This window comes from Leptopilina heterotoma, unplaced genomic scaffold (genome assembly GCF_015476425.1).
Source record: "Leptopilina heterotoma isolate Lh14 unplaced genomic scaffold, ASM1547642v1 Lhet_26, whole genome shotgun sequence".
NCBI classification, from domain to species: Eukaryota; Metazoa; Arthropoda; class Insecta; order Hymenoptera; family Figitidae; genus Leptopilina; species Leptopilina heterotoma.
The window spans coordinates 4,217,423-4,234,949 of NW_025110969.1; the positions used below are offsets into that span (position 1 = coordinate 4,217,423).

At 31.1% G+C, this 17,527-nt stretch overlaps 1 protein-coding gene across 1 annotated transcript; it reads left to right on the plus strand.

Moving 5' to 3' along the window:
• The first annotated feature begins 8,191 nt into the window (after positions 1–8,191).
• LOC122503348 lies at positions 8,192–15,031 on the plus strand. Its single transcript, XM_043613852.1, has 3 exons — positions 8,192–8,293; positions 8,416–8,486; positions 13,682–15,031. Exon 3 carries the CDS (start codon positions 13,690–13,692, stop codon positions 14,887–14,889), a length of 1,200 nt encoding a protein of 399 aa, XP_043469787.1. The 5' UTR covers positions 8,192–8,293; positions 8,416–8,486; positions 13,682–13,689; the 3' UTR covers positions 14,890–15,031.
• The last annotated feature ends 2,496 nt before the right edge of the window (positions 15,032–17,527 follow it).

Genomic DNA, 17,527 nt, shown 5'->3' on the forward strand with positions numbered 1-17,527 from the left:
TTTGTAGTAATGATATTTAATATCCACACAATATATTTCCGAAAATTATCTTATAAAATGTCAGTCTTTAACTTTGAATTTGAATTAAAAGTCGAGATATACAGAGTTTTGACAACTATCAAAATTTACTAAAAAGACAATAAAAAATTTTCGTTTAACTTAAATTAGTTTATTATTGCAAACAAAAGTAAAATTTGATTGATAAGAAAAAGTAGCTCGTTCACTAACGCCAAATAAATACTTAAATTTTATAACCGAAATCAGTAATTTTCCTTATTTCTATATATATACAAAGAAGATATAATGATAAAAATAACACGAATAAAGATTAAAATAATCCATTTTTGGATTAATTTTTTCTATGACAATTTGTCTCTAAACCAAAACCAGAACATTTGTAACTATAAACGGTGCAAGCATATGTGGACGTCCGCATGAAAAGGGACCACTTTGTCGGTTCTAGATTCCGAGATATTCGCAATTTACTAATTTTGAAGAAAAATATCGAAATTGTTTTTATCTTTTTTTCTTAATCTACAGGGTCTACCACGTCGATTCATGCAGTTTTTATTAATTTATTGACACTCTAAGTATTTTATTTCGTTGTTAGAAAAAAAAATGAAAAAGGACCACTTTGTCGGAAATCTGTTATTTTTTCATTGTTTCAAAACGAAGGGAGGGAAAAATTCGAAACCTATTGATTTTCAATCTTAAGGGTGTACTAGACTTAAAACAATTCTTATCTGAATAACTTCCCAGAAGAGCCGGAGAAATTCGCATTACAATTTTTAATTTCGTGTTTTTAGAAATTAAATTTTTAATTTTTTCTAAGATTTTTTATAATAAAGTCGCTTAAAAAATTTTTTTTAGGTTACTTTTCTTTTTTTTGCTTGAAATAACTCTAAAAAATAACACCGAACCTTTAAATTCGTTAAATATTCCACTTTATTAATTAATAACCGTATTTTTAGAAAAGGGACCACTTTGTCGGAGATATTCATTATTTTGTCATTGTTAAAAAATGAGGGGGGGGGGGAATTCGAAACCTATTGATTTTCAATCTTAAGGGTGTACTAGACTTAAAACAACTCTTATCTGAATAACTTCCCAGAAGAGCCGGAGAAATTCGCGTTACAATTTTTAATTTCGTGTTTTTGGAAAAGGAATTTTTAATTTTTTCTAAGATTTTTTATAATAAAGTCGCTTAAAAAATTTTTTTAGGCTACTTTTCTTTTCTTTGCTTGAAATAACTTTAAAAAATAACACCGAACCTTTAAATTCGTTAAATATTCCACTTTATTAATTAATAACCGTATTTTTAGAAAAGGGACCACTTTGTCGGAGATCCATTATTTTGTCATTGTTAAAAAATGAGGGGGGGGGGGAATTCGAAACCTATTGATTTTCAATCTTAAGGGTGTACTAGACTTAAAACAACCCCGAATAAAATTTAAAGTCGTTTCTATATAGGGCCTATGTCAGCCAGCCTACCTGGCGACATAGGCCTGCGACTCAAATCCTACATTCTGCCTACGTAAGAATGTAACGCTGTTCGACATCTATTCTACATAGGCTCGATTTTGTAGAATCTACATAGGATTCATACTGTAGATTATACATAGGCCAAACGATGTATTACCTACACTGTTAAAAATTTTTGTTCCAAATTTTATACAAAAAACTTTTGGACTTTTGGAAAACGATTTAAATATTAAAATAAAAAATCTAAACTGTTTATATTGTGTTTTGATATGTTACAATAAATGTAAATTAATTAAAAAAAAAGTTTCATTAGCATTTTTACGGAAATGCGACACTACGATTTGAACCCTTAGTCGTATATAATGTTGTCTGTGTATAGTGTGTCTTGTATGGAGCCATCAACCTTGGGAGCTGCGCCTAGACGCGCTCGACCAAGGGAGGCTATGAAAATCTCTTGCAAAGTATCAGTAGTGAGAAACATGTGGACCATTCCCTTTTTTTTACTTCTTCTATATTTCTAAAGATTCAATATCTTTAAAATTCTTCACCAACCGATTCATAGTATTCTTTAATTTTTTTCTCTTTACGTTTCTGTTAAATTTATGATATGTATTAAGATGTTTAAGAAATTTTTAAACAATACTTTATACACAGAAGATTTTTTATGGAAAAATATTTTTCTATTTAATTCAGCAGTTTTTAAATTTTAATCTGTACAAAATAACTAACTATATTAATTAATTATATTATATCATCCAAAATGTTTTATTCTCTTAACAAGTTTTGTCAAATTTAACTAATTAAACTGATTAAAAAAATTTTAGTTATTTCAACATTTGAAAATGTATTTACTTATAAATAATGTTTTAAACTAATTTAGAGAATTATTAAACACATATGTTTGAAGCAATTTTGTATAAAAACTCAAAAAAATTTCAATTAAGTACTTTTCAATGAAAAAGTTGTAAATTTACCTACAATATTTTAAAACATATATGTGTATTGAATTATTTTACACATAAATTTTTCAAACACTTTTTTATGAAAAGGTTGTAAATTTACATATTTTTCAAACTTATGTATTTGAAGTTAATCCATACAAAAATTTTTGAAAATTTCAAACACTTTTGTTTGAAAATATTGTAAATTTACAAATCTTTCAAACATATGTATTTGAAGTTAATCGATACAAAAATTTTTGAAAATTTCAAACACTTTTGTTTGAAAATATTGTAAATTTACAAACCTTTCAAACATATGTATTTGAAGTTAATCCATACAAAAATTTTTGAAAATTTCAAACACTTTTGTTTGAAAATATTGTAAATTTACAAATCTTTCAAACACGCGTTTTTGAAATTATTTCATATACAATATTTGTAAATTTTCAATCACTTTTTGTATGAAAGTATTGTAAATTTACAATCTTTTTTAACAGTGTACATAAGAATGTAACGCTCATCTACATCTGTTCTATGTATGGTAAAAGATGTTGGTCCTACGTAGAAGGTGTACATACTCACTACGTCGTTCAGTCTATGTAGAATCTACATAGAATTCGTACGTTATATTTATACATGGGTTAAATGATGTATGATCTACATTACGGTTATACATAATTCCTATGCAGACTTGATATTATAGTTTCTATATAGGAACTTTAAGTCCACTCTATGTAGACCAATTGTAATAGGAACTATGTATAAACAAGTCTACATAGGCTGGTCTATTAAAAGTCCATGTACAGTCTACGTTAGGCGGCCTATATCACTTTGATATAAGAATGTCAATGTAGATTCTACATAGATTTTCCATAAGCAGGCCTACATGGGCTGGTCTTTTAAAATTCTATGTAGATTCTACATTGGATGACCTATGTCCTTTGTATATATAGGATAGTTTATGTAGATGGTATATAGGTATTATATAAGCAGACCTACATAGGCTGGCCTATTTGAGATCTACATACATCCTACATCTAAAACGCTTATGTAGGAAAGGCCTACATAGTATGTACCTCGTATGTATATTAAATGGTCTACATAGGAGGACGACTTTAAACCTATCTAAATTGTATGTAGGCTATACATAGCCCACGCTACTTTTTTACTCGGGCTCTTATCTGAATAACTTCCCAGAAGAGCCGGAGAAATTCGCGTTACAATTTTTAATTTCGTGTTTTTGGAAAAGGAATTTTTAATTTTTTCTAAGATTTTTTATAATAAAGTCGCTTAAAAAATTTTTTTAGGCTACTTTTCTTTTCTTTGCTTGAAATAACTTTAAAAAATAACACCGAACCTTTAAATTCGTTAAATATTCCACTTTATTAATTAATAACCGTATTTTTAGAAAAGGGACCACTTTGTCGGAGATCCATTATTTTGTCATTGTTAAAAAATGAGGGGGGGGGGGGAATTCGAAACCTATTGATTTTCAATCTTAAGGGTGTACTAGACTTAAAACAACTATTATCTGAATAACTTCCCAGAAGAACCACAGATATTCATATTACAATCTTTGATTTCGTTTTTCTTGAAATGACGTATTTGATACTCCAAACTTTAAAATTCTGTAACTCATCGAATTTTTCACCAAAAAGGTTGTAAGACCACTCAAAATTTTCCAAATTTTGTCAGGAATTCGCCCATATAGATAAGTCCAATAGTGCCAAAGTGGTCCCTTTTCATGCGGACGTCCACATATATTAAAAATCTAACGGATTTGCTAGAAATTAATTACTCAGGGGTTTTTAGAGTTGCTGATTACGAATTTGAAGTCAGATTTTAAAAAATAAAAATGTCAGATGCAATTAATTGAATAAAAAAAAAAAAAAATCAAACGAATTTGCTTTAAATTTGTTACTCGAATATTTTTCGGCTTCCTATAATTACAAATCTGAAGTTACATAAAAAATAAACCCCCTAGTAACTAGGGGTATTGATTTTTAATTTTTCCGACATATTGGATCCGCGATTTTTAAATTTGACGTGTTAGAGAAAATCTAACGACTGATTCGAATTCAGCATAAATAATTGGGAACGGTGGTCTATTAACAATCTAGTGACTTTAGACCGATCTCTCCCTCCATTTTGTTTTTTCTACTCTTTCTAACCTGTTAATTAAAGAGAGATAAAAAAGAAAATGGAGGGAGAGATCGGTCTCTCACCAGATGGCGTATTGCAGTTTAGCCGTTCCTAATAAGTTAAAAAAAGTTCTTACTTTTTCGGGTCTAAAAGTTGACCCAAATTTGTTCTCCTGTGTTATCAAATAAATATTTTTTGAATCAAAATAATTTTTCTTTAAAACCATTAAATGGTATTAGAACCAACAATTTCAGTACTTTAAAGCAAATACCATTTAATTGACTCAAATAACAATTATTTGACCCAAGTAAATATTTAATTGATAATAATATTCAAGTAATCGGTTATTTAAACCAAATAAATTTTTTCAGTGCTTTAGTAGGACATTAACACTCTCAGAGAAAAAGTTCTATTACAATTCTTTATCCAGAAAACAAGTGAATCCGAATCTTTGATCAAAATTTTGAAAATTCAAAATGGCGGTTTCAAAGTGGTGACCAAAAAAATTTTAGTTTATGGATTTGACTAAAAATGCTCACTTGGGGGTTTTTGGGGTAGCTGAATTCGAATATTTGGTTAAAATTTTATATTTCAAAGTGGCGACCTAAAAAATTTAAAAGTTTATGAATCTGTATGAAAATACTTATACTCGGGGGTTTTTAGAATTGCTGAATCCGAACCTTTGATCAAAATTGATATTAGATCCTCTACTTTAAGTTTTAAAAACTAATTTCAGAAATCCGTTATCGGCGACTCCAAAAAACCCGAGTAAACATTTTCATTCAGATTCCGTTAACTTTAAATTTTTTAGTCAACGTTTTAAAGCCGCCATTTTAAATTTTTATATTTTGATCAAAGATTTCAATTTTCGATTCAAAAAAACCACGAGAAAATAATTTCAACCAAATTCGAAAAGTTGAAAATTTTTTTCGTCTACATTTTTAAACCGCTATTTTGAATTTAAAAATTTTGACCAAATATTCGAAATCAGTAACCTTAAAAACCTTCGGGGGCGGGGTGAGCATTTTCAGTCAAATTAATTAACTTTTAAGTTAAAAAAAAACCCCGAATGAGTATTTTTAGATACCCAATGGGAAATGCCAGTGTAGTGCCGATGTTCACCACTGGCTTAGTACTCAGACGATTGTTCGGCGTAGTCTAGCCGAGCCTCGACAATTACTGCTGGCGCAGTACAGAATTTTTGTTTCGCCAAAGCTTGGACAAGCCACGGCGGCAAGTGCTGGCTGAGTATAGAAAAATTGTTCACAATTGTTCACAACAAAAAATTGTTCACAATGTTGGCTCTTTGCCAACATTGCTTTTTTGACATAAACTTGAAAAAAATTATAAAAAAGGTTTATGAATGTTTATAAATATAAATTTATTGAAAAAAATTAATATTTTACTTTTCAGTTGTTCATTTTTTATTCTTAATAAATTTAATAATAACAATTTAACACAATTGTCTAATTTTGTAAATAATAAATTATTTAAACAAATTAAAATTATAAGAAAATTTAAACTTTATTCTCAATAATAATTTGGTTCCTATTAAAATACTATTATACTTCTTACCATGAATAAAAAATTATTAAAAAATTACTACGTAATTTAGGAATTACGTAAAATGTTAAATGCAATAAGTAAAGTAATTAAATTTAATTATTAAAAATTTAGTTTAATTTATTTTATTTCAATTTATTATTTCTAACGTATCCCTATTTTTTTCTCATCTTTGACTCAATAATTGCATGTCTGAATGATACTGAGATATTAATACTTTACTGTACACATGTGTCGTTAGCATAGTGGTTAGAGCGTTAGTCTGTTAGTCCGTAGGTTGTAGGTTCGATTCCCCTCGTTAGCAATTTTGTTTATTTTCATAGGTTTGCGATATTTCTAGATTCCAATCTTTAGGTACTAAAATATGAAAATCTAATGCACACTTACTGTAATTGTTTATTATTTAATTTTTAAATATTATTAACAATTTTTTTCTACTTCATTTACTATATCCATTGTTAGTCTCCATCTTTAATACAATTTCTTTAAGAAGAGAAATATTTTATGAATAATAACTATTTATTAATATTATTTACCATTTTGTTGTTAAATTATCTATAATTATGAATTTACGACTAATTAATAACAATACGGCATTTATTGCGGCAATATTCTCAGCCAGCACTGGTCCAGTGCTGCGCCAGCGCTGACTGTCAGCACTGGCAGGCAGTACTTCGCCAGCGTTAGACAGCGTTATCATCCCAGAGTTATGCCAGTGCTGTCTGTCAGCGTAGCTGCCAGTACTGCCAGTGCTGGCGCAGTACTCCGCCAGTTGTAAATTTCCCATTGGGTAAATTCGTAAACGTTAAAAATTTTTTTGGTCGTCATTTTGAATTTTTTAATTTTGATCAAAGATTTGGATTCAGCGACCCCAAAAACTTTAGAATAGTCATTGACATTCATATTTCATTTATTACAGTGATTTTTCTTTAAGATGCCGCTATAATATAGTAATATTCTGTATTAGGGTAAGTCCGGAGGAGATGGCCAGTTAAAATATTTTACAGAATTTGTTAATAAATATCACTTATTATGGGTTATTCTTCAACCTTTTGTGACTACTAATAAATGTAAACAACAAATTGTTGAAAAATAATGAAAATGAAAGCGTAATCCTTCTACATTTTTTTGCATGAGTCCAAAATAATTTGAGAATTTCAGATTTCTTATTGCTATATTGTTATCTTTTAACGGATTTTTTAATTTGAAGTCTTATTAAGTAGAGCATAACCCACGCTTCGATATACACAAAAAATGAATGGAAAAATTATTTTATTTATTTAATATTTTGATGTTTACTTTTGTCATATATTATTGGATGAGATGGCCATTACTGACTTTTATTTAAAATTTGTTATGTTAATGTTATATACTTAAGAAATATTTAAAAAAAACAAATTAAAAATGTCTGAGAACAAAATAATTATTGATCTAATTGACACCAGAGATGGAGATATATTTGTAGGTTGAATCGAAAGTTAAAATCAAACGACATTGATTGAAGATTGGATTCAGTGCAGTTTATATCAATAAAAGTTTAGACATACATCGCTTATTTATAATTTTTACAGTACTTTAAAAAACTATGGCCATCTCTCCCGGACTTACCCTAATATTACAGTAACATTACAGTGTCATAAAAGGTTTATATCACGAAATGCAAATTACAATCCCCCCTCCTATGCCAGCAAAATCCCTGATTTTATTGTCGATCCGATAACACTTATCCAAAACCCAATAATCCTCACTGGCAACATATCAGCTGATGATTGTTGATTCATTTTGTGGATCTTGGGACGACAGTTGCATTAAGTAACCTATCGCTAGAATTAAAAAGTCCGGGGAAACCTTGTTTGACGACCATACGACCATACAAACCGCACGACGGAACTCATGGACATGGTTGTTCTAGTCCCAGTGGTCTCAGCGTCTCAGATAGATTTTAAGTAGAAATGAATTACGCATGTGAGCTACGAAAATTCGCGAGGTTTGGCGGGTTTTTCCGAAGTTTTCCACAGGTTTCTGCCGTTCGAGAATACAAGTGAGAGAAGACGCATGCGGTTTGATGTCAACAGACAAGGACCACGCTACCGGCGACTGGCGAGAAGGGCCCGATCGTCACGTTGTCGCAGGCGCGTATTTAGTCAGCATTAAACACAAAATAAGTAGGTTTCAAATTAGATCGAATTTAGCTCACAACGGGAACGTCCATTACTTAGGTGTTTATTTGTATCAATTTAGAGTTTTTAATAGATCGAGTGTGTCTAATTGTGCATTATTTGTTAAGGATTACCACAAGTCAAGGGGTCGTAAGGAATTATATCGAATAGGATTAGCGGCCGTTGATCCAGAGGTTTGGTAAGTGTAATCCTTTTATGCTTTTCTCATGTCAGCGTCTTTTCATATGGCGTCTCAGCAGTCTCCTTGAGTTTTCTTTAATTGTTTGTCATTTTGTAAGATTTGTGAGTACTCGTTAAATTAATTAAGGAGGAGTGACACCATTGACCCTAAAAAGTGATTTTATTTTTTTTTACTTAAACGATACTTTATGATGTGTAGAATAGAAATTATATCTAATCATGAGAAGTGATTTCAAAGTTATTTTATGTGAAAAAAATCGATATCTGCAGAAGGTGACCAAGAGCGCTTCGAGTGCTTTTTAGCGCTATCGGCTATTTTTTCTTTTATCGTAGCAGCTCAAGAATATTGAAAAAAAAATGAAAATGAAGGAAATATTAATGTAGAAGGTCACTTATATGGTGCAGGCATCGTAGATTGACAGTGGTTTAAATTTTTTGTTTTCACATTTGAGCAATTCCACGCGAAGTGATCTCAAGAATTTTCGATGATTTTAGCAATATTACAAATACTTTCTGGATTTGTATCTTTTTATACATGGAATAAAAATGTATAACAGTTTTCTAAAAATTTTCAAAATTTTTTGAGTTACCTCTTACTCAAAATTTTGGTTGGTTTTTCAAAAGAAGCACATAACTTTTTTTTCTTGTTAACCGATCAAGATAATTTTTTTTTAAAAATACTCATAATAAGAAATACTTTTAAAAAAAATGTTTCGGGCAAAAAAAAGTTTCTTTTTTCTTTAAAGGATTTCATTCATAAAATTTCATTCATTCATAAAATTCAAATTTTGAAAAAAATTTATCTTCGATTTAAAAATTTTCTTTTTGTAAAGATTGTCTATCAAGTGTAAAGAATACTTCCTGTAAATTTAATTATGGAACAACAATAACTTTACGAGAAAAAAATAAAATGTCCAGCGCGGCGTGCCGGGACTCGTGCAGTATTCACTTATATGGTGGCACAATTTTATACCAAAACGTTAAACTTTGTTTAAACAATTAATTGTTGCTATTTTTTTAAAAAACTGTACTTTTGATGGCTAGAAATTACTTGTTTCTTCTCAGTAGTGCAATTTTTCATGAGTAATATATTTACTGATAATAAAAAATTATTTATTTAAAAATTGTTTAAACAAGTAAATGTTATTATTTTTGTCATAAACTGTACTTAGGACTAGAAATTTCTATTTTCTTCTGTATTGTGTATTTTTTTGTAACTAAAACAGTCAAGTATATAAGAAAAACTGAAAATTAATTATTTAAATATTGTTTAAACAATTAATTTTGTTAATTTTTCAATCTACTATAGGGGAGAGTGGGTCAAACCGGCCAGGTGTCAATATCTCCGAAATGTCGAAATTGTCAAAAGTGCTATTTAGAAACTTGAAACAACCATGAAGGAGTTTACACCGTAAGCCTTAAATATAAGCCTCCGCGAGCATAAACGGATATGCCTCCATGAGGATATACTTGCGTCTGCGCAAAGTGTTTGCCTGCAGCTGTGTTGTGAAAGAGTTTGCCTTGACCGCGTGTTCGCGCAGGCGCAAATATATGCTCCTGGAGGTATATCCGTTTATGCGCGCGGAGGCTTATATTTAAGGCTTACGGTGTAAACTCCTTCCATGTGTAGTAACCAGGTTGAAGTCCACAACGTTTATCAACGAAAAATTTTTTTCAATAAGTGGTAATTAATAGAAAAAAAAGGAAAAACCAACAATGCTGCCACAAAAATTTATTAAAAAAGTAGAGTTTTATTTATATTTTAATAATAATTGTTGTATATTTAACAAAAATATAATATTCAAATAAATTAAAAAAGCGTTTTCGTTGATCAACGTTGTGGACTTCAACTTCGTGTGTGGTATACCTTATTTTTTCAATTTGACATTTTTTACTTCTGTTTGTGCAACGCTGGGAGCAAAAGTTTTTTTTAGTTCTTTTCTACACTTTCACAAATTTTTTCTTAAGGAAATTCTGAGGAAATCGTGTAATATTTCCAAATATTAGGTCTTAGGTTTTGAAGGTTCACACCTCAGGAATATTTACCACCAAAAACTTTGATGAATTTGCAAAGCGTTTTTTTTAAACAAATATTAATTCTCAAAATGGGCCTGTGGGGCAAAACGGCCATAGATAGGATATTTGCATTGTATCAGAGCTTCAAGAAAATTATTATTAATTAGAATGTTTTTTTCATTAAAATATTTACTTTCAATGAAAAATAAATGTCTTCCAATAAGAATTAGATCCTTTAATATTGTTTCCCTGATAATTTCAAACATTTTTGTTTTGTTATTAAAAAAATTTATTTATTTAATTAAAATTCAATCCTGTATTATTATTTACATTATTACAACCATTATTTACATGATTCTTTATGTTTGTTGTTATTATAGATTAAACAAATGCAATATTATAGATAAAAAACCTAGGTGGCCGGTTTACCCCAGGGGGTGGGGGAAACCGGACACTTTGCAACATTTTTTAAAGTTAACACAGCAACTAAGCAATAAAAAATAAAGTATAGGTAAATTGTTTAAACAGTTTCAAAATTAATAATTTTTTTTATTATCAGTAGATGTTTTACTTATGAAAAATTGCACAATTGAGAAAAAACTAGAAATTTCTAACCCTAAATACAGTTTATGAAAAAATATCAACAATTAATTGTTAAAACAAATATTTAATTAATTAATTTTTAATTTTCTATAATTAGTATAGTATATAGATGTTGCACTCCTGAAAAATTTCACTATTGAGAAAAAACTAAAAATTTTTGCCCTAAGTACAGTTTATGAAAAAATAACAATTAAGGGGTTACGCCACCCTGAACGCATGAAAATCGGATGGTTTTTTAGGAATTTTTTTGATAAAACTGTTTCAGGTAGGACTTCTTTACATTTATTGATGCTTTAGTACATATATTGAGCTTTATAAATATTTTAAAAAAAATTGTTTTTAATTAAAAATGGCGGAGATATAACTATTGGCGTGGATCAATTTTTCCGGAGCACTCCTTGATGGTGTACATGATTGGCAGTTCAATTTTTGTCAGAAACAAGTAAAACAATATTTTTCTTAAAAAGTGATAAATTTTGAACAGAGTGACGAAGCCATTTTAAAAAAAAAAATTTTTTACGCAAATGGAAGCACTTCAAAAATTGACATTTTTTTTTTGGCTAAAATTACCGTATAAAAAATTGGATAAAAAATTTTCAAATTATTCAATCAAAAAAATCCCACGTCACTCTGTGGAAAATCTATTTAGGAAGATGTATATTAATTTTCAAGTCAATCGATTGAATAGTTTTTGAGTTATCGTGTACATCGTCTCGAAAATTGTGGTTTCGAGAAAAACGCAAAAGAAGAAAAAAATGAACTTTAGTGTATTATAACTTGAAAATTTTTCAATTTACTATTTAATCAGCAATTCCTGGGCCATAATTTTTTTTATTTAAGAATGGAAGGGATACAATGAAAAGGACCCTTCCTAAATCATGAAAGGGCCCCCTAGACCATTCGAAAATAGAAAGTCGCTGCTTCCAGCAGCTCTCGGCGCGTCCCCACCGCGCTGACTTCTAATGACCATAACTTTTGTAATTAGTGAGACATTGTCTTCGGCGACATCTCAAAATATTCGTTAGAATATAAACTTTGAAATTAAGCAAAAAAAAAAAATAAATTTTTTTGAAAATTTCAGGGTGGCGTAACCCCTTAATTATTAAAACAATGTTTAATTTATTTATTTTTTATCGATCAAACATTATTTTAATAGGTTTTTTGATTAATTTTCTTAATCAATGAAGCTAAAAAAAGATATGGGACATTCCACTTCAACACGGACAAATGAACTTTGATTTTTTGTTTTAGATGATTCTATTGCGTATCGCCAAAAAAATTCTTAAAAACATGCTTTTTTTCACCGTTTAGATTTTACCCCCCCCCCCTTAAGCGAATTGTATCAAATTTGAACATTTTTTCCGCCATATTGGATCCGCCATTTTGAATTTTTAAAAAGTGATTTTTAGATCTTTTGACTTTTGACAGCTCTATTGGCATCGGAAATGGAATTTTTCATAAAACGCCCATTGGCATCTTAAAGTACACGACTATACAAATCTTTCAAGCTCTAGAACGTTTAAATCCATCAAAGCAATTTTTGTTTGGAGCTCTGTCCGTGTTGACGTGAAATGTCCCATATTTTTCGATTTTATGATTTTTTTTAATACTTATTGTTATTTAAGAAATGTTTAAAAATAAAAATTCAAAAATAGGGCTCAAGAGATCGATAGAGAATTTAATTACGAAGATTTGGAAAAAAAGAAAAAGCGTTTTGATAATAAATTGTGACCTGTAGAGTGATTTGAAACGAAAGTTGCGCCACCATAAGCGAATACTGCACGAGTCCCGGCACGCCGCGTTGGGCATTTTATTTTTTTCTCGTAAAGTTATTGTTGTCCGTTAATTAAGTTTACAGGAAATATTCTTTACTTTATAGAAAATCTTTACAAAAAAAAATTTTTAAATTGAAGATAAATTTTTTTCAAATTTTGAATTCAAAAAATTTTTAAAAATTGTTTTCAGACAAAAAAAGTTTTTTTCCTCTTATTTTTTTCTTTAAAGTATTTCTTAAAATTATGAGTATTTTTTAAAACAATTATCTTAATCGATCAACAAGAAAAAAGTTATTTTTTTAAAACTTAAAAACTTTTCGATTGTAGGAGCGAACTATCGGAACTAGGACAAATATGTCCATGAGTTTCGTCATACGGTTAACAGGGCGGTTCAGTCTACTTCCAAATTTTCACTAGGGTTTTTGAATTACGGTCGTCAATCTCAGCAGATTATGACTTCAGGTAGGGAAATTAAGAGTAAAGTTTCAGTTTAACGAATTAATCTGAAAGTGTAGTGTGATAGGATGCATAGATTAGAAGCATTACGGGATTTTGGGGCAAGAGGGATATGTGTTAAATAACATAAACTTGCAAATGCAGCTCAGAAGTTTTCAGCGAAATTAGTGCTAAATTTGAAAAGCCCTATGAGATAGTTAGACACTTCTCTTGGTCAGTTACGAATTGGGATTTGATGCAACTCATCATGTAGAAAAAGTACATGTGTCAGATCTCAAAAGATATTTGACATCTCGTAATTAAGTCCTTTTAAAGAGTAATTACTAAAATGTGTTTATTTCAGGGCGATCGATGCCAAATACATCTAAGAGGTCAATCGGAGATCCGGAACGGACCAGTCAAAGTCAACAATCTACGGATCATAGAACGATGCCAAAACATTGTGAAGTAAACGCAGCGTGGCGCCGAAGATGGTCAAGTCGCCTCTCATTTGACGGACAATGCCCTCCCAAATTGCCTCCAGTGACGGACAAAGGCGAGCAGAGACAATTGAATCGGATGGTACGGGAGGTAATGTTAAAGCGCCGTATTGATGGACCCAATGTTATCAAGTCACAGGACTTTCAAGTCGATCCTCAGATAGAGAGAATCCAACGGGTCACCGTCATTGACCAAAAGTCCTTGGAAGCGATCCCCAAAATAGGAATCGGAGCTCCGGATAATCAGGAGTATCGTGGAGTAACACCCGCCCTTAGCGATGTCAGTGATGACTCCACACTGACACCACGTGAACTAGGCGAAAGTTTACAGGCTTGGGAAAGCCGTGCTGCCGAGTATGAGTTAGAAAATTTGGTGAATGAGGGTCAGCGTTCGAAAGAAGCCCAGGCAAAGATAAATTCTGCTAATGAAACTCAGAAGGTTGGTACTAGTGGGCCTCAACTGATAGCCCCAAACATGACCATTGTGGACCGTAATAAACACCAGTACGGTGAAACCGGGGCTACACCAACGCGTCCGATCATTAAATCTGGTCGCATGTTTGGTTCCTTGGACCAGATAGCTACGGATCCGGATTTGGATCCACCACATGGGTCCTGCTTTAATTGTTGGGAAAAGAAGCATCATTTGAAAGACTGCCCGGATCAACTTAATACATTTTGCCGAAACTGTGGAAGGAGGAACGTGCTCATAGATAGTTGTCCTAGGTGTGCCCGAGTGTTTCCTAAGTGGTTACGACGTAAAGCGGACTCAAAAAATTCTAAAGGCTCCAAAATTCAAGAGGCTCAGTGGACAAAAGGAACACTTTTAAGTGCTTCACTAGGATCCAATTTAAACCTCTACAAAGGTCAGCAACAAACCAAGGAACAGACGGATTCCTCATCGAAAATTGTTAAGAGTATTTCAACTCAAACGGAAGATTTGGACCCATTGGAAATGTTAAAACGCCTCAAAGAACTTAATGAACATTTAAAGAATGTTCCGGAAGAATTAGCGAGTGCAATCCGCATTCAATTTTTGGAGGGCCTTCGCCACAAGTCGTCCTCCTCTTAAGTGTTTTGGGTTCGATAATGAGTTGGTTTGGTTTACTTTATTTCTAAGATTGGCATTTATTGTACTTATTTTCCTTACCTGTGGTCATGTTGGAAGACCACTATTCATGAATTCGTTTCTTTTATATTTTGTATCTTATTCTATTATTTTATGTTTAATTACTATTGAGACTGAAATACTATCAGTATTATTGGTATAGATAAAAAGAAATCGTTATAGTCATTCCTTTGTTAATTTTTGAGTCGGCATGCATACCGGCTACGAAATAAGGGTCTCTAATTTGGTCAAATTTAGCGGACTTCAGGGACGTGCATTAATTTATTAATTCATTTACTAATTTTATCAGTTTAGAGTTCTTAATAAATCGAATTAGTGTATTTGTCCAATATTTATTTAGAATTACACAACCCAAGGGTATGTAAAGAATTCTATCAAGAAGGATTAGCGACTTTTCAAATCCCGTTGAAAGAAGGAGAACATATTCTGAATTGGCAAGAGTAATTTCTTTAGGAATCTCTCGTCACAGCGTCTTTGCATATGGCGTCGTTGGTCTCAGCGGAGTTTCCCTTGAGTTTTTTTTTAATTCTTTGTCGTTTCGTAAGAATTGTGAGTACTTGTTAAATTATTTAATTTCCATTGACTAGTAATATGCACTATAGGCAGCTGTATTTCTTCAAAGTTGATTGAAGATGCTATGGTTGTTAAACTTTTTTCTGTTATCTGTTAACAGAATATAAGGAGCGTCCCATCTGAACACAACCAATTCCTCAGACACTTTTACTATGTACTTGACATCAGACTGAATTGGTTTAAGCTCTATTCAGCGTGAAAACAAACCCTGGAATACCAAATACTTACACTGATTTTTACTGGAAGGAAATTCCATACAGTCTGCTGCAACCACAACCGATGGGTGTTCCTCTGACATATTAAACCTTGAGGTTCTTCTTGCCATATCTTAAATTGCTGACATTCAGGATACTCACAAACAAACCTCGGGACATCATAATAAATGGTTAGTAAAATACTCCATGGCCACCACACATACCATATCGTCTGAGCTACTGCAAAACCGCGCATCTACATTTGCTTTATGTTTATGTACCTGCAAATGCGAAATCCCAATATTGGCTATTTCTAAAGAAACGCGGTATTGTAGTAGCTTCGACGATATATCACCTCTGTACCAAAATGTCCTACCGCAAATTCGAAATGAACATCCCTCAACACTTTAATTCGGTGCTACTCTGGGAGCACTAACTTCAAACCCTCTTCTTTGCCGGTGATTGTCAACAACGAAGGATCTTTTCGGTGACATTTCATTGGTAACGAGCCAATCGACCTGACGAATCATTAAGATTCCTGAGACACCTTAGTGCACTAATCTATTGTTATGGCCGTGAATCCATTATATCCCTTGATATAAGATCTATATTTCTTAATGGCACTCACGCAATGTAACGCTATAGCATATAGGTCCGTAGGTTATAGGTTCGATTCCCCTCGTGCGCAATTTTGTTAATTTTCATAGACTTGTGTTATTTCTAGAATTTAGTCCTTAATTGTACAAAAATTTGAAAATCTCTTACATAATTATCTGAAAAATAGACTACATTGAATCTTTCGTAATCCTCCTTTTGAAAAATAACATGAGTTTCTATCAAGTGTGACATAATATTGCTGAATAAAATTGCACTAATTTTAATAGTAAAGTTGCTGAACATCAATTTTCCTAAATTTGACGTTTGTCTTGAGCTTGTCAAAAGCTATTCAAACAAATGTAAATGCAAAAAGGTATACTTTATTTTAAGTAAATTTAAATTATTACGGTCATTTATTTCTCTTTGACAGTTTTATTCTTCTTTTCATTTATTCCACGTTTATTCACAGATATTGTATACGAAACTTCTTTACTTATGAAAAATTGAAATATTTCAACAAGAATAGAATGCATTCATGAGCTTTTGCATGTGATCTATTGGATAATATTGAACGTCATGATAAAGTTTTTTTTGAGAAAAAAGTGGATGTCCATGTTAAAAGCTGAAAATTTTCCGTGGTATATGACGATTGGCTTTTAGAATTGTAAAAATAGTAAAGTAAAATCTTCCAATTTATCAAAAATTGGAGGGATGAGTCTAACAGTGTGTATCAAAGCATGCTCGACGGCGCGTGCCTGTATGAGAAATGATCGTTTTTTATACCGAAATACTTTTAAACTTTGGCAAATTTGAATCTGAACCAACATATTTTCTATCTAAATTGAAACTCATCAATTTCATTTTATATCGATTTGTTTTGATATAATGATATCATACATAGAACTTTTCAAACACTTTTTATGACAATAAGGACAAGCAATCGATCAACGCGTACATTTTTCAGATTATTAGCATGGCTTGAATCCTATCCGAGTTGAGATCCTGTCCATTATTATCATTAGCCCATTACACAACATAATCAATATCAATTTATATCTTTTTTAGTAACTCCGGGAATGATGAAAATGGACCTGATAGGTAAAATTTAAAGTCATCAGAATATTTCTGAAATTTATAGTTTTAAGCTGATTCCCTACGTCTAAGACAAATAAATTAAAAAGTAGTGAGGAATTACATCTTCTTTATAAACCAAACCC